Below are 27,116 nucleotides of genomic sequence, written 5' to 3'. Positions count from 1 at the left end.
CATAGTTTTGTTTCATAAATGTAGCTATGTATTAATTTCTTAGCTCAGAAGAGCTGTGCAAATTGCTTGCATTAAGATTATTTTGTCACTGAAAAGCAAGACTTTTATTTATATCCACTTCTGCCCCATCCTCATTCAAAGGAGAGAGAGTTTTTACAAATTTTGTTAGTTTCAAGTCCAACTATATCCCACAGTTAGGGAAATAAAATCTAACGTCATCTCCAGCCAGTAAATCACTTTCCCTTTTTATCAATTTGTTTCATCATTTTCCTCCAGCACAACTTTGGATTTTTCCATCTTCTTGTTTTAAAATCTGCCATTGTATTATTCTCAATACTCTTTGTTTAGATGGATCCTCCGTCTTCCCCAAAGTATATTGAGGTTCTCCCATCTCCATGCCTTGTTTTTCAGAATTAGTAGCATGCTCTGTAATCCATGAGATACTGGGGTGGCCCATATCAGCTTTTATAGCTAATAAAAGCTGAAAGTCATGCTCTAGCAGTGCTGTTGATGTGATCCAGCTGCTGTTGGGCACTCAGTCTACTGCACCAGGCTGGAGTTACTGCAGGGCAGAGCACAAAAATTGGGCATCACATCAGCTCCATAGTACTGGTGGTTTCAGTCTACAAAGGCTAATATAGACATGGCCATCCATTTATCACCTATTCAAGGATATATTTCTAATAAGATCATGCATCTGCTGTTAAATTTTTCAAATAAAGCAGTCCCCATAATCTAAAATTACTGGCCCATTTAACAGGGGTCTGTATTTAGTCCCATCTATAACACCTGAATGGTAGCCAGTGAACCTCGTGCTCCAGCCCTACTTGTTTCTTTTCCATTTTCATGCTGATGGTATAGCCTAATCCTGTGTTTTGGTTTTTTTTGTTTGTTTGTTTGTTTGTTGGAAGTCTCACTCCTGTTTCTCCATTTGGTTTCTTTGTTATTTTTTATTGTTGTTGTTTCTAATGATTTTGCTGTTCCAGGGCAGATTAAATGGCAGTGACACACAGTATGGCTGTCTGGCATCATCCACATCCAGGTAGAAGCACCCACCTTGTTTTATGTCACCTTTTCTTTAGAAAACACCACTAGAGGCAGTTGCGCTCTCATTTGATCTTTGCCCGTTTAGAAGGTGCAAAAATAATAATTAATGGACTATTTGGGGGAGGTGTGATCTGAGGAATGCAGACACACGACAGCGTTTGTTGGAAGCATCAAAAGGGGAATCACCCTGTTATCCAGGTACCCGTGTCAGAAGGTGGGAAATCAGCGTGCTCTGAAACTTCATTGCACTTTGATTCTTTTCATATCTGTCTCTTCCTATAAGATACTGCCTTTCAGAAAAGTGCAGGGAGAAGGGAAAAGAGAAGCTCTTAAATTCCCAGGACTTTCTTTTGGGGGAGAAATCCCACAGGGAAAGGAAGGAACTATTCTAATCATCTTCGCAGCATTTAATGCCAAAAAAATGCAGTAAAATAGGTGCTTCCACTGAGAGTTGGCAGCATATTCTTTCCGTAACAAGACCTGTTTTTGGTTTCTTTGTAGTACAGTCTGTTTCAGACTGTACCGAGTTGACTGGAGAGAGTGAAATCTGTTTTTGACAGATGTTTCCCGTGATCTGGCACGCGTAAACACTTCTGCAAAATGACAGGCAGCTTGTTTACATAGGAAATCTATTAAAAAAAAAAAAAGAAAACAAAAACAACAACAAAAAAAAACACAACACACAAACACAGAGCAACATTCGGATCAGTCATTCTGATCAAGGCAGTGTCAATTATTAGGCTATAAAGGGAACTGATGACTCAACTTAGGCACAGCACTGCAGCGGTCTCCGATTTTCGGTTTCATAACAGATTCTTTTCAGGAATGATTTTCATTCATACCTGATCTTCAGGCATGTTTCTGGAAGCATGTGTCATTCTGCGATCGCAATCCCGGGGACCAGCGTCAACGTGTGCCGAGTGCTCGTGCGGAGCGGGGGACGCGTCCCCGTGCCCCGCTGGGATGTCGGGCGCCCGCTGGGAGAGGGCTTCCCCGAGCGATCGCGGCGTGTGCCCAGACCGTAGCCACACGCCACCAGGTTGTCACTCACCATGTTACGTTCGTAGATCCGCGCGCATCAGTAGAATTGAAAAGAACTTTGATTCAGAAAGCAAAATATTTTGATCAGATCCCGTGCTTAGTAATTCCAGCAAGCGCACTTGTTAAAGCGGGTGACTCAGAAATTGAAATGCAAAGCGTTTCTCTGAACGGTGGCCGGAAATTAGCTCTGAAAACTGAAACAAAGCCCAGACCGCAGTTTTATCTATTTACTTATTAATTTTAGATATGCGAAAATCCCTTTGTCTTTGGGAGACATTTTGATTCCTTTCTTGTAGTGTCTGCCAGCGGGTTCCTTAGGCTGTATGATCAACCATGTCAGGACTGCCTGACATGTCTAATTTTTGGTTTAAAACAATGAGTTCCCCGTGAACGGTTTCATTGCCTGTAGTGCTGTCTGATTCTGTCACGGCATTCAATAGAAGTTGGTAGGAGTATTAGGTAGGACAGGATGTTGGAATATTTGAGGCCATGTATTATTGAGGAAGAAATCCACACTAGTGGAATTGGATGGAGCAACTCAGCTTCTTATTGCCTAATGCATAAGTTATATATAAAGAATTCGGGCATATCTCCCCTCTCCAACATGAATAAAGCAAAATGTTTCCATCAGTCAAATGCTGCCCTGTCTTCTGCACAGCTGGTTGCATTTTGGTGCTGGATACTCACCCTATTAGCATGGAAAGGCTGCAGTGCTGCCAGCCCCTCAGTTTTCCAGGACATATCCCTCTGTACCTCTCCACAGACAGTGCGGAGGGGTCACTGTCAGCATTTTGGTGTTAATAGAGGTTGCCTTGCTGGAAAAAAAAAAAAAAAAAAAAAAAAAAAAAAAAAAAACATTAAAAATCAGTGTATTGGGTTATGGATATCCCAAGAGCATGAGAGTGTGAAGAAGGGAGAGCTGTGGTTATACCGTAGGAAGGATGGAGCCTATATCTGCATTCTGGTTCTCATTCTGCACCTCAAATGCTGCTGCTTTCTTCTCTGCCAGCATCTGGGCACCTACTGCTCGTCCTTGAGAGTGAGTCTGGATGCTCTGGACGCACTGCGTGGCCTTAGATAACGTAGGGGCTGTTTCCCTGGCTGCTGTTACATGTTCTGAGGCTCTCAAATGAAAATCACAGCGGAGGAGGACAAAGTGATATATGTGTTTAAGGGACTTGCAATTCCCATGGCAAGGCTGGGGAAGCAGTGTTCATTTCTAAGAGAAGACAGTCTGGGTGATTTTTCTTAATTACTGTTTACCTAAATAAATAAATAATGCATATTCATGGCTTCAGCTAAAGTAACTTGTGTTGAATTGTTTACCTCTCCAGAGGATAATTATTAGGGTGGGGCGGGGGGTGTAGCAATTAATAATAAAACATTTAGACGAGATTACAGAATGTTCTGATTAGAATAGTAAACATTATGCTAGAAATAAAAGCAAATACATGCAACTGTCTTGAATTGAGGAAAAAAAAAAAAACACACCACACTGTTAACCAAAGAAACCTGCTGAGCAGCAGCAGTTCAATTGAAGGGGCTGTTGTCTTGGAGCTATTCTACATCACAAGGAGGTTGTTTCAATGTAAAGTTAGATTCATTGGGAGATTTTCCCTCAATTCCCATCTGGAAAAAAAATGACACGAATACTGGCATTCACACAGATTTGTGTGGCAGCTGTAATACCCATCAGCAGTGCTTTGAGTGCGCTGCGCGTTGATCCTTAAACCCAGTGACAGAGAGTGTTTCAGCTGTTTATATCAGTAGTAAACAAAACCTTTGTTTGTGTTGTGAGCCTCCGCCTTCCCCCTTTGTACAGTTCTTTGAATGAAATTCTTTGCTTAGCTGAGAGTTTTAAATTTGGACCCATCTTTTCATGGCTTTTGGCTATGGTTCCTTATCTAAATAATCAGCTCAAAGAGAGCCAGTGATATGTTGAAAGAAAACCGTGGCAGCTGCATACCATTAGGCTGAGGGATTAAAAGAAAAAAAAAAAAAAAAAAAAAGATAATTGTAGTTTAACACAGTAAATACAGACCGGTCTGCTGGTTTAACATACGGTAGCAAGAGAACCAAGCCTTGTACAGGAGAGCTGTTCATCAGTCCCATGCAGATGAAGCTTGTGGGGATGGTGGAGCTGGTCTGCCCCATAGCCCTACTGGTCTCCAGCTCTTTTGAACCAGCAAAGAAGCGTGACCAAGCAGTGTGCTGTATCTGCAAAGGGCTTGGTGGAAAAAATGAGTGAAGAAGATAGGCAGGAAAATCTGATCATGATGCAGGAGGGGTGGGTTGTCCCTGCTCTGCTGTGTCTCTCACAGCCAGTCTTAGAGGAGCAAGTCGCTGTCCTCTCCATTCCCTTCTCTAATGTGGGCCCCACAGGGATGTCTCTTGGGGATGGATGCTCCCAGACCTCCTCTAGACCAAGCTGGTTCCTTCAGAGGTAGTGTCAGGAGTGCCTGGGGTGCTCACCGGCAAGTAGCTGCTGGCACATCTTCTCATCTAGAAACCAAAAAGAGGCTCCTCTTCAACTGGAAGTAGGGTCTGACTGTGAGAAGCGGTGGAGTTTTCCCTCGTGTCTGCCATTAGTGGAAGTGCCTGGCTACACTCTGAAGCAGAACAAGATATCGAGGAACGAAAGCTGGTGGAGGGGTGTGACGGGCTGCCTCATCCCCACCAGAGGTGGCGCGAAGGCCCTGGTGACTTCAGTCCTTGTGAGACCCCTCCACGCCTTCTTCTGGCTCACGAATTTCCTCATGCATGCCTGATTTTTCTGCTGCGGTGGGTTGACCTTTATCCTGACCAACCTGCCTGCTCCGCGGTGTCCATGACCGTGCCCACCCCAGAGACCAGGATGTTAATGGTGGGGTGAGGTCCTCTTAATCCACATCCCACATGGCAGAGGGGCCAGCATCGTAAGTGTAGGTGATTTTCCCTGCTGAAAACCCATTTCTGTGTCCCCCACAAAACAATTTTTGTGGAGCAGAAATACCCACCTTCACTGAACCTTGTTTTTTTTAACGTGGCTGGGAGTTTCGGGCGTGTGTCTCCTGGCAAAGCCAGCAGCAGCCCAAACCTCATGCGGTGCTTTGGGCACTGAGGAGGTGTCGCGCCGCTGGTGCTACGTGTGCCATGTGCGTGGCACAGTAAACCTGATATCAACTTGCAACCAATTATCTGGGTATAAAAATTCCCCTGCTCATCGTTTTGCCGTTAGAGACTCGCTGGTAAGATTTATGACTCTGGCGAACATGAAATACCATTTCCTTTTTCTCAGCATTACTGTGCGTGGCCTTGCTGGCTTTTCTTGTTAAACAGACTTGAGTTCACACGAGAGGGAATGTATTTTTGAACCTCTTTCCCATATGATTCTGCCTTTCTCCTTTCTGTTTGTAACGGCAAGTGAAAATAACCCACAGAACATCTTAATTCCTCTCGACTTTCCCCTGCTTGATGTGAACATGAAGATGGGGAAGCTAAGAGGCAGGCTCTTGACATGAGGCACCACATTGTCCTGTGCTTCATCTAACGTCTTCCACAGGCTCATGGAGACTTGCCTTCATCAGCACAGGGGTGTGTGAAGTGCTTGTGGCCCACTCAGCATGCTCCAGTCCCTTTTGCTTATGGTTGCCTCTACAGGAGAGAGAAAAGCAGTATTTGCCCTCTGCTTGGTGGGGTTGGTGACCAGAAAGGGAGTCTTTTGGCTTTTTGTAGCACCTGTCTGCTCACATGAAGTGGTCACTGCTGGAGCTTGAAAACTGGGCACCTTCTACCTGACAGTTTGATGTGCAGTTGTTTTGTTCAGCATTTCCATGAGCTAAAATATAATCCCTTCACTCCATACGAGACTGTGGGGGACCACATGTACATCTTGGAGAAAGGCTCTCCTTATTTCTCCTGACCTCACATTAAGTATATCTGTCTTCATTTCACTCCCTAATGGGTTCAGACCACTGCCTGAACTTTCTGAGTTGACATACACTCCTCCGCCTTCACCTGAAAATCAGTTTGCCTGAAGTTGTGAGATGGTGTTTTTTTTTCCTGAGTACAAAGTGGAAAGGAAGCAATGTTGAGCTGCTGCCACGTTTCCCAGTCACAGTCAGACATGGTTATTTTTGTATTAGAGCTCAGAGGAAAACCGGTGGAGATGCCAGATAAACCTTCCCAAAAAAAACATTTGTGTTAATACTTAAATATTGTTCATCTTTCACAGCGTTTACTTATCTGTTTCCCACATGGTGAACCTTATGGGGAGTTTTTGTGGTTGACTGTGGCCCGTTCTTTCATTCTGCATGTTAACTGTTTTCTCAATTTGCATTTTTAAAAAGAAATTAGCAGTAAAAGTCTGACTGTGAAAATTGTTCAGAGCACAGAGCAGGAGCATCCTTTCAGCAGGGCAGGCATAAATTCTTGTGGTTCACGTGCTTTGGGGCATAAATTCAGTGAACTGCGTCATTTACTGCTGCCACAGGAAGCATCCTTACCCGAGAGACTCAGCACTGGCACATCCAGTATCATTTTCAGAGATTCCAGCCTCCGTGACAGCAATTTTATCCTCACTGCTGAACTCTCCCATTTTATCATCCAGTTTGTGTGTTTGTTAACCAAAATCTTTAAGGAGAAATATGCCAGATACCTGCATTTTCATCAGATTTGATCAAAAGCTGACTTTTATTATGTGTTGGTTTACTTCATGTTTGTTTGGTTTTTTAGTACTTTGCTGTGTGAGGCATAAATAATCAGCTTGTGCCATTTGGTAACGTGTTTATTGTTTGTGGGAGGCCTCACAGAATATATTAACCTCCTTTTACATCTAGCTGGGTCATACTCCCCAGGTGACATGTTTTCAATCGTGGCTTTATTTTAAGTCAAGTATATTCCAGTGATGAAGTCAGACAGATTTTACATAAAAAGGCTTAAAAGTTCGTGCTTTGCCACCCGTGAACCGCCGTCTCCCACCTCTCCTAGCGCAGCCTGGCTGATGTGTCACAGAGATAACAGCAACCAGAAGACAGGAGGGGGTGGAAAATTTCCCCCCCACACACAGCCCCCAGGCCCTCTGAGGGTTTTCCATTTAAGCCCAGTTGGTGCTGCTAAGTGCAGCTGGGGAAAACCAGCCTGCAGAGTGTGGAAGGATTCCTTACCGTGGGGGGTAGCAGAAGCTGCCTTCACCTTCATCCAGTCAGCAGTTGTCGTGCTGCATCTTCTGACGAGTTCGGTCGTGGTTTCTTGCCAGCCTGACTTCTGCAGTTTTGCTGTTGTCTGAACAAACAACTCGATCCTGTCTCCACTGACTGGTGACACAGGCAGCCCAGGTATGGGGACGGCACGCTCGGTGGGTGCCTGCCCGCTCCCACCACTTCGGTCCACGTTGTGCATGTGAAGCGATGGATGAGCATGCTGCTTCTCTCTGGAAGAACCACCTGGGCTGTCAGGAGGAAATCAAATGCACTGATAGGTGAAGCAGGTTGTGCGTCTTCCCTGACATAGGTATTAAGATCATCGTGGGTTTAATTTACAGATTACAGGGGAGATCCTGCGCTCGATGTCAGGAGAACTGCGAGTGCCTTCTTGGCCTCAGGCAATCCTTCAAGCAGTTGCAAACTACAAACGTTACAATGAAGCTGTCTCAACCAGAAAGAAATATCCTTCAGCTTCACTTGAAAACACACAAAATGTGAAGAAAGCATGTTTGCTAATCTCTCGTAGCATTGTGTCTAACAGACCAGGCTCCTTGCTTGACGTTACTGGAACTGATTTCCACACGCTTTTGTGCAGCAAACATTGCGCCCCATCAAGTGCAGCATAACTTTAGAAAACACGGGTTCTGTTTACACATTTGTGCTTTCTTCTTCCTGTTCTCTGGTGTGCAGCCTTCCTTAAATACTTTTTTCTCCTGCCTGTAAGAAGCACACCAGCACATCTTGTCACGTGGGTTCACTTCGCTTAGCCCTAATTTTATCCTGCGTTCGTGTGTGTGCTAACCCAGCTGTGTGTTTGGTGCTCCCCTCCCTCGTTGTCTTCCCAACTTCGCTGGCTTTCATGAGAGTGATTGCACTATTTTCTGGGTTTGAAAAAACTTTCCTGCTAACCAGAGTAATAACCCAGGTACATTCATCTCATTCTTCTCAAATCATCTTTCTTGGTTTGCTTATTGCAAACCAAAGAACTTATCAGTTTTCTTCCTCCTAAGCATCAAAGCTCTTGTTATTTTACGTTAACAACAACCTCTGTTTGAAACACACCCCCTGTATAAGACAAATCCAGGCTGGACAGTGTTTTCTTGCAGTAAAGAGTCCTTCAGCCTCCTGCATCCTTCTGCCAGCCGTGGTTGTCTGGTGCACCTTGCTTTATGTTTGCATTCTTCGGTGCTAACTTGAGTCCTCAGGCCCTCAAAAAAGAAAGGGGGAAAAAAGGTAACATGGTTCAAAAATATGCAAGAGGTTGTTATAAAAAAAAAAAAAAAAAAAAAAGAAAAAAAAAACACGTCTGGTTTGAGTGTAGAGTGCACCTTTGTCCCTGCGCAGCATCTAGCTCTTCCTGTGCTGCGTGCCTGGCCAGCCAGCAACTGAAAATGCTGAAACCTCCCTTCGCTGGATGCACTGCTGGCTCTTCATTCCATATAAGCTCGGTTTTCATGTATTCTTTTTATGTTTTTAGTAATTGGCTTGTTTCAGAAAGGAAATGCTTTTATGAAATGGAAAGCATGAAGCAGCCTTCATGTCGAGCGTAGGCAGGGGCTTAGGTTTCATTCTACCCTAAGCTGACCCCTCGGCCGAGAGATTCCTGCTTTCATGTTTTAGATCATGTGTAAAACCTGATGCTGTCTGGATCATCCTGTGCAGGGCAAGGATATCTGGGGAGCATGGGGAGAGATACGGAGCGAGACATTTGCAGAAGGGAATGAAATGTTTGGGATGCAGCCTCATGCTTTCTTACAGCAGTGGACATCAATCACACCTTCTCAGAAAAGCGTGGCACTGAGTCCTCCTCCCCTCCTTTTATTTTGTTTCCCTCTTCCCCACTTCTGTTTATTCTCCTGCTCTTCTGATACGCCACAGCAAGTGCAATTTTAGCTCAGAAAATAACTTGTCCTTGAAAAAGCAGACACTTGCCTGGTTTTATTCCTTTGGCTATTGAGTAAACAGCAGTTATTTTTGTTCTAGGAGTGATTTATGACTGAACAGATTTGCAGTTTATATTTTTAGTTTTATAGGCAATTTAGATAATGTATATTTGTGACAGTAAATATTTTGTCCTCTTACAGTCTGTCAATGAATGTTATGCCCAGTTATATATAAACGGAAGAGATGCAAGCATTGTTTTCGTAGAGTAGCCTTATGATTCTTTTCAAGTGCCCTTACAGGTGATGCTTAAATGTAGCACAATTTTGAGCATCTGCTGTAAATCACCTAGAGGGGTGCCATCCAGAAGAAATAACCTGCTTTTCCTAAGAGATCCAGTCCTCCACAAGGCTTGGAGTAGAATGCTGTCACATCAGCATTCAGAAAGTATTGAAGTTTTTTATCAAGAACTGTACACTTATAAAAACCAAACCCTTTCATTTTGCACTTTGTGTTATTTTTTGATTTGATTATGGAGTCAGTAAACATTTCTCAAGAAACCAGAAGTCTTTACTGAAAAGTTCATTTTGCAAATTGCAGAAAAAATGGTAGTAGTTTAATAAAAAGTCTAAGCCGTATTTTTATTTTTCTCCTCACCTCCTCCCCCTTTTATCTAGCCGGAGTTGGTGGTAATTCTGCAGATACAGCCCTTAGGGTGATCCTGGGAAGATGCATACATGCCACTGATTGTTCTGCTACTGTCCCCTTCTGTTCAAAAGCAAATTGTCTTCCTTTTCACTCCCAGTCAGCACCTTCAGTCAAATAAATACTATTCAAGCATTCCAGCATTTTTTTCCAAGAAAGCAGCAAAGCGTTGGGCACCGTCGCTGGTGCAACTTCAGCTTGAAAATCCCTGTAACTTAAAACCAATTACTTCTCCTTCCACAAGTATTTCCTTCCCAGCCTCCTCCCTGACCACTTCAGAGCATGACCGCTTCCTTGGTAAACAAGGGAAGCCTTTTCTGGGGCGTTTGGGATCGGGCGGTGCGTGGGACTTGGGCTGGGTGCCGATGCTGAGGCTCGGGCGCTGGGTGCTTGCACCTCTTCCAGCCCCAGCGCTGCTCCCTGCGGCCCTCCCCAAACATGAGGGCCTCCTCCCCGGGGTCTGAGCCCTTGTGCATCAGCAGCAGCACGCTGAATTGCCTGCAGGAACGTGAACCTTGTTCTCCCTCTCCGGTTGTTTTGATGCTGCCTTGCAGTAGCGTTCCCACAGGGTGGCTGGAGGAACACGGCACGCGTTGCATTAACCCGGGGGTGCCAAACTGCACCGGTGGCGTTTCTTTTCTGAAGATACCCACTATAAAATAAAAACCGAGAGACAATTGTGATGTTAATGACTTAAATTCCTTGATAAAACCAAAGCTTTGACAAAAGTCAGTATTAATCTGAAGTCTGTTAGATCATCTTGCTCGTTTTGTTGGAACTCCATCCTGGTGTGATGTGCAGAGCTTTCGTAGTTCGTGTGCACAAGCATGTGCATGCCTACGGTAAGACCTGCTAGACTAATCTCAGAAGTATCTATTTTATAATTCTCGGGGGGCTCATTTGGCTTGGTGCTACACCAACGCAAGAAAAACATAGTCTTTGATATAAGGCATCTGCAGTCTAAAGGTAAGATGTACGTTATTGGCGTAATGTAATTGTCATCTTTGACATAGAGACCTTCTATGTTAAAAAAAATGCTCCCACACTAACTGTGTTTAGAACTGGAAGGAAAAAAGAGAGGAGTTTTGTGAGGAGTCAGTGCTTGAATTTTTTAATGGGTGCCTTTATTTTATTTTAGGTTGATACCGACTGAGTTTCCAGAACATTGCCCTGCAAAGCTTTGGAGGGCCACTTCTTAATGGATTGCTGTAGCCTCTTAATTTCTCCATTGATCCTGTTCCCTGCATCGTGAGAACATTTTAGCCAGCGCCGAACCTAGAAAAGTTACATGTAAGTCATGACTCAAATTCCTTGCTATTTAAAGAAGAAGAAAAAGAGTTTTGGGAGGCAAGGTGGAGGCAGTAAACATCATACTTCAGAAAAATACTGTAAAAGCTGTAATTCAACAGCAAACATTAGCTGGCGAATAAATTGTTATTGAAGTAGTTTCTTGCTTTTTTAACTTAAATGGTGATTGTCATTTTGAAGGCTTTTCTAAGTGTTCTGCTGCCATAGTAAGCCTTAGCAAAAAGTACTCAAAATAGCTTCTCTTCACCCCATCCCCCTAATTACGTGTAGGTTTTCTCCACAACTGGATACGTTTGTGTGCATTTACTTTGCTGCGTTGGGCTGAAGGCACACGTGCTCCGTGTGAGTTTGGATGCCATCAGCGGGACTGTAGGCATGCCTGTATTTTTCCCATCATAAAAACCGTATCATCCTCTCTGCTGGGGTTTCCAGAACGGTTCCTTCGGGGGAGCCCTGGCTCTGAGCTGCTTCTCCTTTCAGACTGCTGCCCTGAAAGGCTCTGTACACATCAGTAGTGTCTGCACTGCCAACTCCAGCTCCTTGCAGAGAGCTGCTTGTGTGGGGCACAGAGCTGGCTGCCCCGCCAAAAGCCAGGGCTGACACACAGCAGCAACAGACATGAAAAATGCTGCCCTCACGGGGTGGTCATCCCGCCCAGGAGTGTTGTTCGGGAACCTGCAGGTTTGTTAGCAATTGTTGGTGAAATCCCACTGCCTGCCTGCATGCTCGTCACTCAGGAGGGGCAGGGCATGGACATGGCGTGTTTGTACCTGCTTCTGAATGCAGACAGAAAATGTGACTGATGCAGGAAGAACTGTGCTTGGCTGCACAGGCTGTGGTGGGGTGGAGGAAGCTGTGCACGGATTTACTAGGGACAAAAGGGGGCTGAAGACCCCTTCCAACCTGCCCTGTGTGGGTATTTCCTGGTGTGTGTTATGTACGTGGATGTTTCCTCCCAGGATGAGGAGCGGCTGTGGTGCCATGCACACATTTACCCTCAGCGTGGTTAAATCTTCCTCTGAGGCTGCATGTAGTGTCCTTCTGGGAAGGGGTCAGTGGGCTGCTCTAGAGGGGAGCAATTGGCTTCACCCTTTTTTAAGCAGTCCTGGAGAGGGATCCATGGGATGGAAGGAGCCTCTGGAGCATTGCGAGGATGGCATGGATGTGGTGGGCTGTGCAGTCCAGAGGATGGGACACCCCAGAGCCACCGAACTGGGAAAAAGGCTTAAGTACAACTTCAATTTTATATATTTATATATAAATAAAAAGCAAATCCCATTGTGGCTGGGAGTTTTTTGTTTTCTGGCTGGTGGCATAGAGCAGCTTGGCAAAACATCATCTGAACCAGAGATGATTCAGAATTGTGGTTCGCAGTGTTGTGCTGGCTAGCAGTTGCCAGCATCAGTTGTGCCGTAATCCAGGACTCTAAACAGAAGAGAAAACATGGAAGGGAAGAGAAATCGGACACAAAACCCATCGCCCAGCTTCAGAGCCGGGGCTGCTCAGCTCACACCACACTGCCTTTCAGCAGCAGCGATGCTCCTTAATCTCGATGCATCTGAATCCTGCGTCGCCCGAGCTCTGCACTCCCGCCTGCCCGGGCAGAGGTGACAGCCGGCAGCTGGTCGGATAACGCCACCAGAAAAACCACAGGGGAATCCGGGGAATGAGCGGTCACGCTGGTGCGAGGCGCAGGACTCACCCCAGCCTCTATAAGGACATCTGCTGTCCAGTGACCGCGCAGATCTTAAATCTTGTCACGCTGCCTGTGGGGTCTGGATGTTTCCGAGCCACAGCTACGGAGCGGCAAAAGGACAGAAGTGGGAATTTCTTTAAAAACACTGGAAGATGGGGGAGGATACGGGGGATTGCAACTGGAAGTAAAAGAAGGAATGTTTTCTTCTTTTCATTTTTCTCCTGAAATAAGCACTGACATGCTGGTCAGCAAGGCTGGCATTCTGCCCTTGTTTTTTCACCGCAGTAATAAATTCATGCTCTGCAGCTTAATGACTAATCGGGGCAGGAGAGTGAAGTCAACCACTCATTCTGGCCAGTTTTGCTTGAGTGCTTGCTGACACCATTCTTAATCTTAGGAACTAATTTGTAATATTGCTTCTCAAAAAAAGTTGTATTTTAGAAGCAAAGAATTTATGTTAGAAGTCTACCTCATGTGAGGTACTTTGTTTGCTTTTGTGACACTACAAGCAGCACTCAAAACTAAAACGAAATTCTATTGCAAAAGGAGTGCTGGATTTTTTAATGCTTATGGGAAGTCGATTTTTAAAGAGAAGAGACAACATTTTCTGGTGTTATCAGCAGAAATAACAATGAAACTCTAGGCAGTGGAGAAAGGGAATTTGCTGTCAAAGAGACCTTAGAAGGTGTTGTGTTGATTTTGTTTGCTGGAAAAGGGGGAGTCTTGCCATTTCATTATGGGCTTGTCAATAAATGGTGCAGCTATTAGACAAACCCCCAGTAGCACGCATTGTATGACTGTGTGAGAATTTTGGATCGCACTTGAAACATGTTTCTAGTGCCTGTCTTAAGGGAAGGAAACTTAAAAATATGAGTTGTAGCAGCTATGCAGGCAGAAACAACCCTTTGTTCATTAGCCCTACTTAGCAGCATTGTCATGGGACTTGGAAGCCTTATTCACAATTTCGCAGGCTTTTCTCATGGTTTCTGAAAAGCCTGTAATGAGGCATCTTGCAAATACACTAATAAAAACCCTTTCAGAGGAACTAACCAAAAAAATGGCATCCTTCTTAGCAGATGTGAAGAAGCAGACAGAAACTGGATGGACATAAATGGAGAAAAACACCCGTTCCCTGTCCACAGCCAAAGCAAGCTGGTAGAAGTGCATAGGAAGTTTTGTCCTGCTGTTTCTCGTGCCGTGAATAATCAGAAATCTCTGTTTCCAAGAGTAAAGCCATGGCCGAGGACCAAATAAAGTTGAAAAGCAGAAGGATTTAGAAGCTGTCATAAGCTTTGTGCCTTCCTTATTTATTTTTACTGTGTCTATGCTCGAGATACACCAAACCTTTGGAACATGCCACGTGCTCTGACTCCTGGAGGTGCAGGTGTCACCTCGTAGGTCATCGGCTGGGGTTGCAGTGGTTCCACGAGCAGACCTGTGCTGGGGGAGCTGGGCACAGGGCAAGCCATCAGGTGCTCCCTTGGTTTCTCAGTGTTATTCACAAGCCTTCCATCTGGCTTTTTGATAACAAATGCTGCTTGTAGCAATTACCTTGTTACAGCAATTCCAACAGAAAAAAAAACCACTGAATTTTCCCTTGTTAATTAGCCCTGTTGGAGAGAGCTTGACCTAGCTGTAACAGTCATATTGTTCTTGCTTTTCCCAGGGTGCGGTGTATTTAGTAAGCACGTACACCTTTCCCCTCTTCCATTGATTATTCCATTTTTATAATGCTAGTAGGATTCTGTTTGATGTGATCTCTGTAAAAATAATATCTCTTGATGTTTTAATTTAAAGCAGAAGTCTTCTCCCTTGTTCTGACAGAGCAGATTGCTAAACGCCGTTACAGTACATGTGCGAAGATAAGAAAAAAAAACACATTTCTCTTGGTCCTCTGGGAGTTAATCACGGCGAGGTTAGACCGTGCACATAATGAGGGAGTGCAGGATTTAAGAAGAAGCTGTGCTCTTGGCTGAGACACGGCTCCTGGGTCGTGGACGTGAACTATCGCCAGCGGCACCGCACGTGCAGGGCCCTGCTCGGATGGTCGGGCACTCGCGGTGCCTTCCTGCAGATGTGCAGAGCTGCTCACAGTGATTTCAACGCTACCCTCGCACTTCTCGCTTTGTTTTACCCAGCTTTCTTTTCCTTTACAAGCAGCAAAAATAACATACCAATCAATGGCATTCTGAGCGTAATAAATTGTCCTAATTGGGACTACTTACGCCGTGCTGAGAATTCAGTGAGGGCCTTTAAGTGCTTTGTTCAAAAAAAAATCACAAACCCTAAACTCAAACTCAGAAAAACTCTACGTGAAATTCACATTTGCTAGGTATGAGCTCTTCAGAATATTTCAATTTTTTAAAAAAAGATTTCTTGAAATTTGTCCTGCGACCATCTGTAGGCAGATGTAAATAATGTGAAGTTTGAAGATGCAGATTTTGGTGTCATCCGCCTACCACCAGGGACTGGGAAAAAATGTTATCTTTTTTTAAATCCGCGCTAAAAGGTCAGGTAACTTTATTGAATTAAAAAGGAAATCAAATTTCTGAAGATGATGTCACATACTTGTGAAAGCCTACTCACCAAACAGTCGTAACTCTGGTTACCAAATCCCACCCAGCTGTTCCCAGGCAGAATGCCTGTGGCCAAGGACAGAGGTTTTCTTATCTTACTGAGCAGTCATCACCGGCCTTTGGTGTGAGATGTGGTCATATTGGCCACAAAATGTCGTTTTTAAAATAAAGGTCCCCTCTCCGCTGGTGTTTGTGTTTTTGCGTGGTAGCACGGAGCTTGGGCTTTCATGGTCACTTTGGGAGTGCCTATATCTGACTTGGAGCATAATGGAGATGGGGATGAGAGACACTCACTCTGTGCTGAACCTGGACACTGCTGGTGTTTCCACACCACATCCAAGATTATTTTGGAAATGGGGCCTTTGTCCTGGCAGGGGCTGCCACACGTCCACGGGTTCATCTGTACGGATGGGCAACTCCTCTTTGTGCTGAGCTCTGCTGCCAATGTCTTGAGGGTTTTCCTGTTGGTATGTGTCACTGTCACATCAGGGTGCTTTCTGTGCCACACTGGTGGCAGCAGTGATGTTACTACATGGGCATTGTGATTTTTATAGTCTGTTTTCTTGTTGGGGATTGGAATCTGCCTGTGGGTTTTCTGAGGGCTGGCTATGAAGTCCAAGGGTTGACACCAGTCAGCAAGCAATGCCATTTTTATGGCGGAGAAGGAGCTTTCTTACCTGTTTGATGGTGCTGGCATGGCAGATGGTGGGTGGTGGGCTGTGCCTGCCAGCCCTGAGGCAGGGCTGGGTGCTGCCAGCACCGTCACTGGTGCAGGCACTGGGCACATCCCACCACAGGGGCCTCCACAGCCTCCCCAGCAACACCCTTGGTCTCTGTGCTCACAGCCAACAAAAAGTGTTTCCACAGAAGCACACAGAGTAGTGTGGGTTGGAAGGGACCTCAAAGATACCTAATTCCAACTCCCCTGCCATGGGCAGGGACACCTCCCCCCAGCCCAGCTTGCCCAAAGCCCCATCCAGCCTGGCCTTGAGCACCTCCAGGGATGGGGCATCCACAGCTTCTCTGGGTAACCTGTGCCAGGGCCTCACCGCCCTCAGTGAAGAATTTCTTCCTAATATCTAATCTATATCTACCCTCTTTTAGCTTAAAACCATCATCCCTTGTCCTATCCTGACACCCCCTGACAAAGAGTCCCTCCCCAGCTTTCCTGTAGGCCCCCATTAGGTACTGGAGGGCCCCTATGAGGTCTCCCCAGAACCTTCTCTTCTCCTGGCTGAAAAACCCCAACTCCCTCAGCCTCTCTTCATAGGAGAGGTGCTCCAGCCCTCTGGACATACTTGTAGCCCTCCTCTGGACTCGCTCCAACAGCCCATATCCTTCTTGTGCTGGGGGCTCCAGAGCTGAACGCAGTGCTCCAGGGGGGTCACACGAATGCAGAGGAGAGGGGGAGAATCGCCTCCCTCGCCCTGCTGACCACCTGCTTTTGATTCAGCCCAAGGTACAGTTGGCTTTCTGGGCTGCAGGTGCACACTGACGGCTCATGTTCAGTTTTTCATCCTCCAACACCCCCAGGTCCTTTTCTGTGAGCCTGCTCTCCATCCATTCATCACTCACCCAGTGCTGCCATCCAGGAGAAAACTTCTTCTCAACTAATTAATCTGATTAATTAACCAGATTCTCCCGCTGTCTGCCTTTGACAATGTGTAAAGCTGGTGACTGCTGCCATCACTGCGGCTGTCCTTTGGTGCAGCCAGATGCTCCTTGGCACTGCCAGCATCACTGGACCTGAGGCAGCCTGGACGTCCCACCTGGCCGACCAGAGGCTGCTTTTGATAAGCATTTGCTGCTAATATATCAGTTAATTTTCTATATATATAAAAAATATATCTCCATATGCCATCAGAAGATGAATTATTTTGGTGCTCGTCCCCATTTGGCCCTCGATCACTTGCTGGTTGGTGGCTCCGGAGGTGGATGCTCCGTGTGGGCGTGCGGTGCCCTCCGCCTGTTGACTCGGCGTTGCGGCGCTGTGGGGCTGGCTTTGTGCCACCGCAGGTGACAGGCTGCGTGTGCGTGTACATTTGTGTGTACGTCTGTAGGTTTGTGTGTGTGTGTGTCAGCCCGAGGCACTGAGTCACAGCCCGCTGGCCCGGCACTTCCTCCTGCCGCAGGGGACACGACCCGCGGCCCCGGGGGCGGGCGGCAGCACCCTGCCTGCTCTTCTGCCTCCCGCAGGACACCTCACCTGCCGCCGCTGAGCTTTTTTAATATAAAACACTGCGAGAGGGTGACGGTGAGCTCAACTTTCTCTCTAACCCAAACCGGTGAAAAGTAAAATCCATCTCACCGCATCAGTTTTGTTTTCACTGCTGTTTAAATCTCTCCTTTCCCTCTGGCAGAGCTCTGCACAGTCATTACGCGCCCAGCTTGGGGGTGGTGTGGTTGTTAGCTCAGTGGTGTATGACCCATTTATTTTCATAATACTTAGATACCTGCGCTTCTACGGCGCCCATCTCGCGTTCCTGCACCCCGCGTCATCGCCAGAAAGGCATTCACCTGATTTCGGCAGCGCCGCAGAAAGTGCCGGGTGCCCAGAGCCGCCGGCTGCCTGCGTGGCTCGGTGCCGGCCGCTGGAGGATGGTGGGCTGGAAGACATCCCTAGCTGGCCATTGGTGAGCAGGTGAAGGGCAGGTGAAGGTGCGTTTCCCTGCAGCTGACACGTTGCCTTAAAATACGAGGTTAAACGCGTATTGCGAGCTCATGGGACGGGTTTCCTGTTGTCATTTGCAAAGAGCTCCGAAGCGCGAGTGTGGCAGCGTGGCTTTCCCGGCCACATCGCCATGCATTTCCAGGGGCAGCGAGGTAATTAATGACAGCAGACTGTCAGCTCGCCCCATCTCCAGACGTGGCCTCACCAATACTTGTATTTAGTCTGGTCTTAAGACAGACCTTTTCTCTTTATTTCTTTTTTACTCAGCTAATTGGGTTGGCTTTCTGCAGGTTTTCAGACGATAATTAGGTTCATACTTGTGTTGCCTTGCGGAGCCGGGTAAATGGAAGGAGTCAGGCATAGGAGAGGAGGGTAAACCAGCATTGTAGTGGATACAGGAGTTTCATGGATAAAATTAAAAAGTAATATGCAAAGCAACTTGAAGTAAAGTGGATTTAAACATAATGAAATCATCCTTGACAGCAATTTGTTTGAAGTTCTTCTACTATTATGAGTGTAAAGGGATTTTTTTTTTAATTGCCGGTTTCTGGGTAGAGTATTGAGCATAATTTCTCACAGGTAAGCGAAGCATTAACTCCTTGTGCATCATTAATTTGGGGCTGGGGTGTGGGGAGAAACTGAGAGTTCGAGAGAGGCATCTTCTCTATTTCCTCATTTGAAAATTGATTAGTGGTTAGCTAACTTCGAGAGGAACTCCATCGGATCACTGAGAGAAAGCAATTAATTACAAGCATGAAAATCCCATAGGATCCCTGACGTAGGAGATACGCTGTGTGTGAATATCTGCCGGTGATGGTTAACAGAATATCGTGACACTCTACATACAAATTGGAAAAAAAGTAACAGCAATTAGCTAGTTTGCATCCCTTGTTCAGATGAGCCGTGAGTTCTGGGTTTTTTGCTTTTATATACTTTTGCTGTAGGTGTTGGAAGTGTGGGTGGCCAAGAAGAAGCAGTGGTTACAATAAGATTTTCCATTTATTGCCCTTTGTGTACAACTAAAAATAAGATTCAAATGCTTCAGAACTTGTAGAGCAAGCATAATCGTTCTGTTAGCTCTGATGACTGGCTTGCATGCAGCTTCATCTCTGTCTGGTGAGTCCTGTGCTTGAATACTTGTAAATGTGTCTGTTGGAATGAGAGAGGGAGTTTATTTGCAGTGTTGTCTAGCTGTGTTAATTCATCAGCTTCTTGTTTTTTTATTTAAAAAAAAAAAAAAAGAAAGAGGAGTTGGGCTTAGTGCATAAGTAAGAGGTGGTGATGAAAGAATTTTGGAAGCGGAATTGTGCTGTGATCTGGAAAAAACAGCTTTAGAGAGGACTGAAAGATCTTTAAAATCAGCCCTCCAACACTTCTCTGGCGTAACTTGAACTGCTGATCCAGAACTTCATCTTCTGGGAAAAAAATAGAAAATAAAAAGGAAATCTGTACAAATCTGCTGAGCACCAAGAAACAAATTCTCAGTGTTAGCTTTTGACACGTAAAATCCTTTTGGTTTGGTTTTAGGGTGATGGTACTGAAATCTGCTGTCTCGGTGGCTTTTCCAGGTAGTTGCACCGGTTAGGAATTCGCTAAATTAGTTGAAATATATTGAGCTACTAAATCTGTTATGACCACATTAATTGATATGTCAGCTTGTGGCCAAGAGAAACATTAAAGAGAGACGTTGTCAGCATCTGCAGGGAAATTCATAACTTGGCGGTGTAAGGTTGGGTGCTGTCCCTGCCTCACTCGTTAAGCAGTTGTGGCATTTCCAGAGAATGAGTGTGCCTGTGCATCTCGGGCTTCTCGGTTTGATGTAATTCGTGTAATGGACGAGTAGAGAGAGCATCTACTCAAGAGCTACGGAACCGAAGGTAACGGAGGGAGGCTCAAAACTCGTTTTCAGTTGTGTGTCAGCCCGAGCATCGCAGCTTTCGTGGCGCTTCATGACGGTTCCAGGTTTTTCGGGCTTCACGGCGTGGCAGAAGTGTTCCTGTTTGACTTGAGAACTGGGCTAAATAAGACAATAGGTTTTCGCTCTGAGTAACGCCGCCTTGCACAGAGGATGTGGTGCGCTGGAGGCACTTAGAGGCACACGCGCTTGTTCCATGGAATATTGATGCTGTCGCTGGTGAGTCTTTTATTATGCAATACGAAATCCCTCTGAATTACCTTAACGCGAGCCTCCCCCCTCTCCTGAGCAGAGAAGGAGAGCGCCGCGCATGTGGCGCGGCTGCTGCCTGCTCTGAAATGCGCCTTGCTCCTCTCGCGGCGGCGCGCGCCCGCCCGCCGGACCGGCTCCTGCCTTGATGCCAAGCACAAAAGGCACGAGAGCTCATGCGGTAATCAAGGTTTTAAATATTTAATTCGGGGGGGAGAGGGGGGAGTGGGGAAAAACTTGAGAAATAATGAGTTTCCGTGGTGGTGCTTTCTGCAGGGAATCACGTTACATCTGGTACCATTATCTGCACATCTCAATCCCGTAGGTGACCAGCTGACGCCGAGCGGCGTAAGCGTTTGTTGTCATTTTTTCTGTGGAATTTTCCCTTTTTGACACAGATGTAGGGGTGGTTCCTTCCCCCCCCCCTACACACACATACACACACAGACAGACGCTGCTGCGATGAGCTCAGCTGTGATCGCTTGCGAAGATAAGGCCAGGAGAGTGTGTGTCATGCGGCCACGGCGCTCGTGCTCCGCTCCTTTGCCGCTTCGGCACTTTCCAGCGGGATGAGGCAGGCAGGGCTCGCCTCGGGGAGGCAGGGGGGGGATCGCCACGAGGCCTATTTTTAGCGGTGGCACCCGGGACGCCTCATGCAACCATCAGCAGGCACCGCGGGGCTGGTAATTTTTTCCCTTGTATGGCGCTGAGATGTTTTAAGGTGTTTACCTTTCTGCGAAGGACACGGAGCGCGCCCTTTCTGACCGAGTCGCGTCCAACCCAGCTGCATGTTCGTGCTCTCCCTGTGGGCACGGGGTAGGGTTGGTGGCTGGTGGAGATCTCCAGCCAGGGAGCTCTCGCAACCTGTTGGCTCGCACAGCAGAGTGTCCTCCTCCTACCTCGGGAACCCCCGAGCTTGTTTTGCTCTTAACTTTCCCACAGCAGCCAGCCTGCCCTCAGCCTCCCCTGCCGCCGTCGCAAGCCCTTTGTAGGGCTGTGGCACGGCGTGCCCCGCTCTCCCAGCACACAAAGGCTGCCTCGAAGCAGCCGCCCCGGCTCCGCTTCACCCCACGACGTGCGGGCACGGGCAACCGTCTGGGTAATAAGACAGAAAAAAAAAAAACCACGCTGGCGAGGGAGATTTACCATAATGGCGCTTTTTAAGAGCATCTCTGCTCCGCCGGTTTCACTTTTAATGTGCTCGGTTGAAGGAATGCCGGGGAGGTTGCTGCTAATGGATGGATCCTCCGGAAAAAGTGGGATTTTCAAAAAAAAAAAAAAAAAAAGATTGACGTTTGGAGAGAGGAATACAAATCTAATGAGAGCGCTTCAGCAGAGGTTTGTAATTAGGAATGAATGGAGTAAATTTGTGCGCGCAGTCTGCGAAAGGGCACAATGGAAGGTGAAATTGCACGCTCCGCACTGAATGAGGGATGAAAGCCAATGTGTCAGTGTCATGGCATGACAGTGTAGAGTATAAATGATACTGTCACTGAGTGCTGCAGAAGGTACCGAGGGAATTCCACTCCAGTAAATTACATTACTTAGACAGACCTGAAGGCATTGTGTCTGAATGATTGGAGGGAAAAAAGGTTGTCAGCACAAAGCAGGAGATATTACAGAACAACTGGCTGCAGGGTTGGAAGGCAGTGTTTTTCTGATGTTTACCATGCAAAGCTCTTCAGCTGCTTTTTAAATTTTGTGGTTGAATTACAAATGTATTGATGAAGCAATAGTATTTGTCTAGCTGTTGTTCAGAGCAGATGCCAGCCTGCAGCAAGGAGTCAGCACACGCGGCTCCTGCTGTTGGGGCAGGAATTGGGACTCTTCCAGACCTGGGAAAAAGCTAGTCATGTATTCCTAGCTCAGGCAGTGATCTCCCTGCATTTCTTCATTTGGCAGAGGACTTGCTTTCTGAGCTGCAGTTTGGTTATGAGGTAACTTTGGCACAGGTTTGTGGAGGGAGGAAGGTTGTTCCCATCCTCACCAGCAGTGCCAGGGGCTCTGCAGCTCCAGCTGGATTGTGGTGGGCAGCAACAGCTCAGGGGATGCAAGCTTTATGGTCTCATTTAGAGGCACTCGGACAGCACGGCAAGGTCAGTGATGCCAACAGCTAGGAACACATCATGGTGACAGCAGCAATCCAGAGACATCATCCATGTCGGCCTGCATGCCCATGCGCTGGTGGTCATACACGTGTGTTCCTCACTCTGTTTTGTTCGTCACGCACCCTTTCCCACGTGAAACCCACCGTGAACACCACCTTGCTTCCCCCAGATGTTGGGTGGAATTGTTATTGCTCACTTTTTTATTTTGCAGTGACCTCGCAAGGGCAGTAGCCCGGAGATCGGGCTTACCTGCTCCTTATGCTGCTGACCTTACAGGCAAACATTACCTAAAAGTTCCTGTCATTTTGTAGGTTTATCATGGATGAGACAGTGCAGCTCCCATGGTCTCTAAAAATGCCACTTCTTTTGGGGACTCTATGATAAAACAGCTTCTATCTAAAGAGGCTGCATTTCATTCCTGCAGCACAAAATAATCCCTGCCTGCCTCGGGGCTTCTTGTAAAGTGCAGCAGACTTTGTACTGCTTGAAAGCTTCCTTTTCCACTTAGCTATTCATGAAAACTACCACTGAATGTGCATGATTATGGAGCATGCTTCCTTTCTCCTCTCCAAAACTCTTAGGAGCAGAGAGCTTCTGATTCACAGCAAACCCTGCAGATGGCAGGATGAAGGACAAGCAGTCCAGCTCAACTTGCAGGCAACAGTATAGGCTTTTTCACCTGTAAATATTGTTTCAAGTTGTGTTGACCAAGAAATATGGTCAAACTGAAGTGTACCTCCCCTGGGAAGGCTGCAGTTCACACAGGAACCTTGGGAAAAGGTAATAGGTGTTCAAGTTTAATTGTGTCATTTCTTTGAGTGGTACAGAAATGGCTGTAGAGTAGTTTATAACTGGTCCAAATGAGAATTCATGATTGGGAAAGAAAAGAAAAAAAAAAAAAACAAAAAACAACCAGAGATTCCACAGTTTGTCTGTTCTGGCATTATTTAACCATTTGATGTATAAACAGCCTAAGGAGCAAGTCCACCATCCGTATTCCCGTAGCCTGCATTAGCATCCATGGAAGTGGCCCATCTTCCTCAGGGCATGGGATTCAGTCTTTGCAGCCTATATCTAGAAACCATGGCATCGAATGTATGGGCAGTGTGAAAAAGCAGTCAGGCATCCATGGAAAAGAAGGTGCCCTATGTGGGATGGGATTCAGCTGCAGAGCAATTCATCGGTGGGCCCTGATCATAGCAAAAGATGAGTGGGAGGAAGCAAAGTGTAATTCGTGCCTGGAGTGAGTACTTCCCGCATTAGAACTGGGCTGGGGTGGCGTAGGGTGCAACACTACGTCTGTCTGTCTGTCTGGACAGAAAGTATTGAGATTGAAGAGGTATAATTTGTCATGCCTGTGTCCCCAGACCATCATTGCCATGGGATGTTCTGCGCCTGGTGAAGCACCCATCCGTAGTGCTTGTAGCCGGTCAGGCTGTTTCTTTCTGCATTGGTCCATGTGTATGTTTTTTAAAAAAATTGCCATTGCTCACTTCTGCTGTGGCATCTTAACTCCAAAAAGCTGCCATTGGTGACATATGTACTTGTTTGCATGTTGGGAAAGCACAGGCTTTTTCTCATACTCAGCACCACTCCTGCGGTGGTGATCTCACCACGTTGCCAGAGCGTGGCTCTGCATGCTCAGCCTTCAACCCTTCGACGAGCCGCCTGCTCTCGCTGCCTTAGCTGTGTGTACGGTGCTGTTGGCCTTTTCCCTCGCTGGTCCTGCAGCAAAACCCCTGTGAACAGCACCCCTGAAGTCTCTGAGGTCACTCGTGAGCAGCGGGTGCAGGACTGGACTTCAAACGCTGCTGTTGCAAGGGTGGGGTGGAAGAAAGAAAGCCCAACCTCTGCACCTTGGGGAAAACTTGAGAAAGCAGCTAGCCAGTGTTGCTCTAACAGAGGGAGATATTGAGCATGTTCAGACAGATCTGTATCCCCTGGCAAATTTATTTTGCTCTGTAAATGGCTCCCTGCTGTCCCAGAAGGCTATCGCTATCTCCTCCTATCTTGCACAATGGATTTCTAAATAATCAATCTTTGTGCTAGGAAGTTGTGGTTCAGTAACCCCAGCTTGGTAAGAAGTCAATAGTTTAGTCTTAATGCTCGTTGCTAACACTTGATAACACAAGTCTGTAAAGTTTGGCATAGCAGAGACTCCTCTGCAAACTCTGATTTGCGTGCCAAAAAGCCAGCCCATTACCGTTAATTCCCCTCTTATCATTAGTGTTATTAAACTGACGATTGATGTGTAAAAACTGCCATTTGCATGAAGTTCCCAAAACTGCAGTAAAAGAGACTTTTGTTCTGACTTGGGGGGGGGGGGGAGAACGCAAAATAACACTACTTCTAACAGCAGAGATGTTCATATAAAGACATGTTCTGAACAATAAGGTCATTTATCCACGTATGACATAAATACATAGGAATTTAAATAATGAGAGATCTTGTGAAATGCAGCAAAATGCACGCCACTGGCATTGTGGAGTTTTTTCCCTTCTCTAAAGCCCTATTCTCGAGGAAAAGCAGCTTTACTTCTGCTTTGAAAATCCATTATCATAAGCCATTTTTTAAAACACTTGTCTGCAATATTAAAGCAATTTTATACCCTAAGAGCAGCTCTTTCGTAAGGTAAAGTGCAGTCTCGTGTGTGTGTGTGTAATTGCGGTTTATAATACTTCTCACAATCATAATTTCCCCAAAATTAAGAAAACCACTCACTCTTTCAGGCTTCCCTTTTCCTAATTATTTTTTTCCTCTCTATGTTTTTCTTCCCCCCAAAAAAAACCTCCTATAAAAGTCCTTTTTTAGCCAAAAAAAAAAAAAGAAAGAAAAAATAAAAAAAAAAAAAAGCACAGAACACTTTCTGGATTCATTGCAAAACACTGTTTGAAGGAAACATTTTAAGAGTTTAGGTTAAAAAGTTTCTGCCTTCTTCAATGCATGGGTGACATTACTATTTTGGGAGGCAGTGCCATCTGCTTGTGCAACCAAAAAGCGGGGAAGATATTCCTAGTTCTAGCAGAGCTTTTTGGGCTGTTTCCACGTAAAACTCCCGACTGATCTCGGCTTGTGCTTGCCTCCTACCTCGGCGCTCCCAGGGGACAGCGTCCCCGTCATGGGACGCGATGCAAGAGTAGCCGAGGTTGTTGGCCACGGGCACGGGCTGCTGTGGGGTGTGACGGACGCAACTCCTCCCCAGGGGTGTTCACGGTCGTAAGAGGAGAAAAACAGAGCGTGGTAGTGCCCAACGCCTGACCTGCTGCAGGGGGAGAAGGAGAAGGGTTGTGAGGGAGTGGTTGGTGGGGGCTTTGGTTGTTGAGTTTTGGTGGAGGAGTGAGGGGTTTAGGGGTTTGTTTGCTTTTGAACGAGGGAGGACGAGGTCTGTGGGGTTTTGCTTGCTTCTATTTTTTCATTTTAAAATCAAGGTTTCCTGGGGCACAGACCAACTGAGTACCAGCTCGATCAGGTGGAAGGACCAAGGGACAATAAGAATAAGTGAGGAGGGCTTGTAGGGACTGCAGGGGCACTGGGGGAGGAGGTCAGGCTGCTGAAAATGGGGGCAGCAAGGTGTGTGGTGGGTGCTGTGAGCCCCTGGAAGTAGTGCAGGGGAGCCTGGCCATGCGAGGGGAGGTGCCTGCAGCCCACTGTAAGGGGTGAAGACGTTTCTCCGAGGTACCAGAGATGTTCGCCTGTGTTATCGTGCTGTAAGTATTTGCAAATACATATGTATCATCGTTACAGTATCTTCATGACTGAAGAAATGCTTCACCCCATCTCTGTTGACAGAAAAGATTGCCTACTGATAATTGCTTTGCTTAAATGTCTGATAATATGCCAGGAATGAGAGCATTCCATGTTAGGTCAGCTTTAATTATGCATGTACCACCTGTCAGCTTTAAATCTGGCAAAGAAGAGCTTTCTCATTGGATTCGGAGTAGGGAAAAGAAGAGATCTTTCAACGGGAATAGGCTGTTGCAAACAGAGTGCCTATGGGGGAGTTTCAGAAGCATTCTCCTCATCTTCCCTAGTCATGAATAACGCTATTGGCACACGCGGAAATAGTTGAAATATTGCCTAATCTAGCTGCAGCCGCGATGGTTTTTGGAGGAAGAGGATGTCAGGCCATCTGTTGCGTTTCCTAGTTTTCCTTTTTGCCATCTCAAAGGCAGAGGGAGCGTTGTGGTGGGGGAGGACACGTGGAAAGTGGCTGCCTTGGCAGAGCTGGAGAAATCCACCCCGAAACCCTCGCGGCCAGGCTCTTTGCTGACCACCAGTTACAGCACGCAACAAAACCAGCCAGTCGGATGAAGGCACGCCTATCTGAAAGGAAATCAAGGGCTCGAAAGTCTGAAAAATGATGTGGGTGCTTTGTGGAAAACCTCAACAGGGAGAGATGGTAAAGGTCTCTGGGGATATAAAATTAACGGGGTTGCCATTACGAGACCAACTTACGATTTGTAAAATTACCTTGGAGAGGAAATTTATCTTTGTACGGGGAGGGGAGACTAATTCTTTGGGAACAGTGGAAGAGCTTTTCAGTTCATGGGAGAACATTAGCTGTTTATTTGGTACAGAAATAGATTTTAGGGATCTCCTGGGCTTTATGGTCGTGTTTGCTCTGAGGCCAGTCTGGAGAGCAGGGAAAGGATGGCTGAAACGCACCACTTGTACTTGAAAACAGAAATGGTCTTTGTTACGAGCGGCCAAACTTCTCATCTGCTTTTGGAAGAAGT

General features: G+C 46.4%; 1 protein-coding gene and 1 long non-coding RNA gene across 5 annotated transcripts in view; one reads left to right on the top strand and one right to left on the bottom strand.

The window, feature by feature from the left end:
* The window catches only part of BACH2 (BTB domain and CNC homolog 2), a 190,039-nt gene that overhangs the window by 92,616 nt on the left and 70,307 nt on the right, over window positions 1–27,116 (top strand). For 3 of the 4 annotated variants that reach the window (XM_084514370.1, XM_084514368.1, XM_084514369.1), the window contains one exon: window positions 10,996–11,147. Coding sequence is in view for 1 of the 4 variants with exons in the window: in XM_084514367.1 (XP_084370493.1) it covers window positions 20,231–20,242 (12 nt within the window). In the remaining 3 variants the exon portion in view is untranslated. Of the gene's footprint in view, window positions 1–10,995; window positions 11,148–20,009; window positions 20,243–27,116 lie in introns of those variants that run through there. The other variant, XM_084514367.1, reaches the window with a different exon arrangement.
* Window positions 1,440–7,827, bottom strand: LOC311434280. Its single transcript, XR_014691355.1, has 3 exons — window positions 7,233–7,827; window positions 2,776–2,903; window positions 1,440–2,282 (listed from the first exon to the last, which is right to left on the bottom strand). It is a non-coding gene; the product is annotated as an uncharacterized lncRNA (long non-coding RNA).

The sequence above is a fragment of the Aythya ferina genome (assembly GCF_964211825.1).
Source record: "Aythya ferina genome assembly, chromosome: 3".
In the NCBI taxonomy this organism is placed as follows: domain Eukaryota; kingdom Metazoa; phylum Chordata; class Aves; order Anseriformes; family Anatidae; genus Aythya; species Aythya ferina.
Note: the sequence above shows the minus strand (reverse complement) of the source record. Positions and strands in the feature narration are given on the sequence as shown.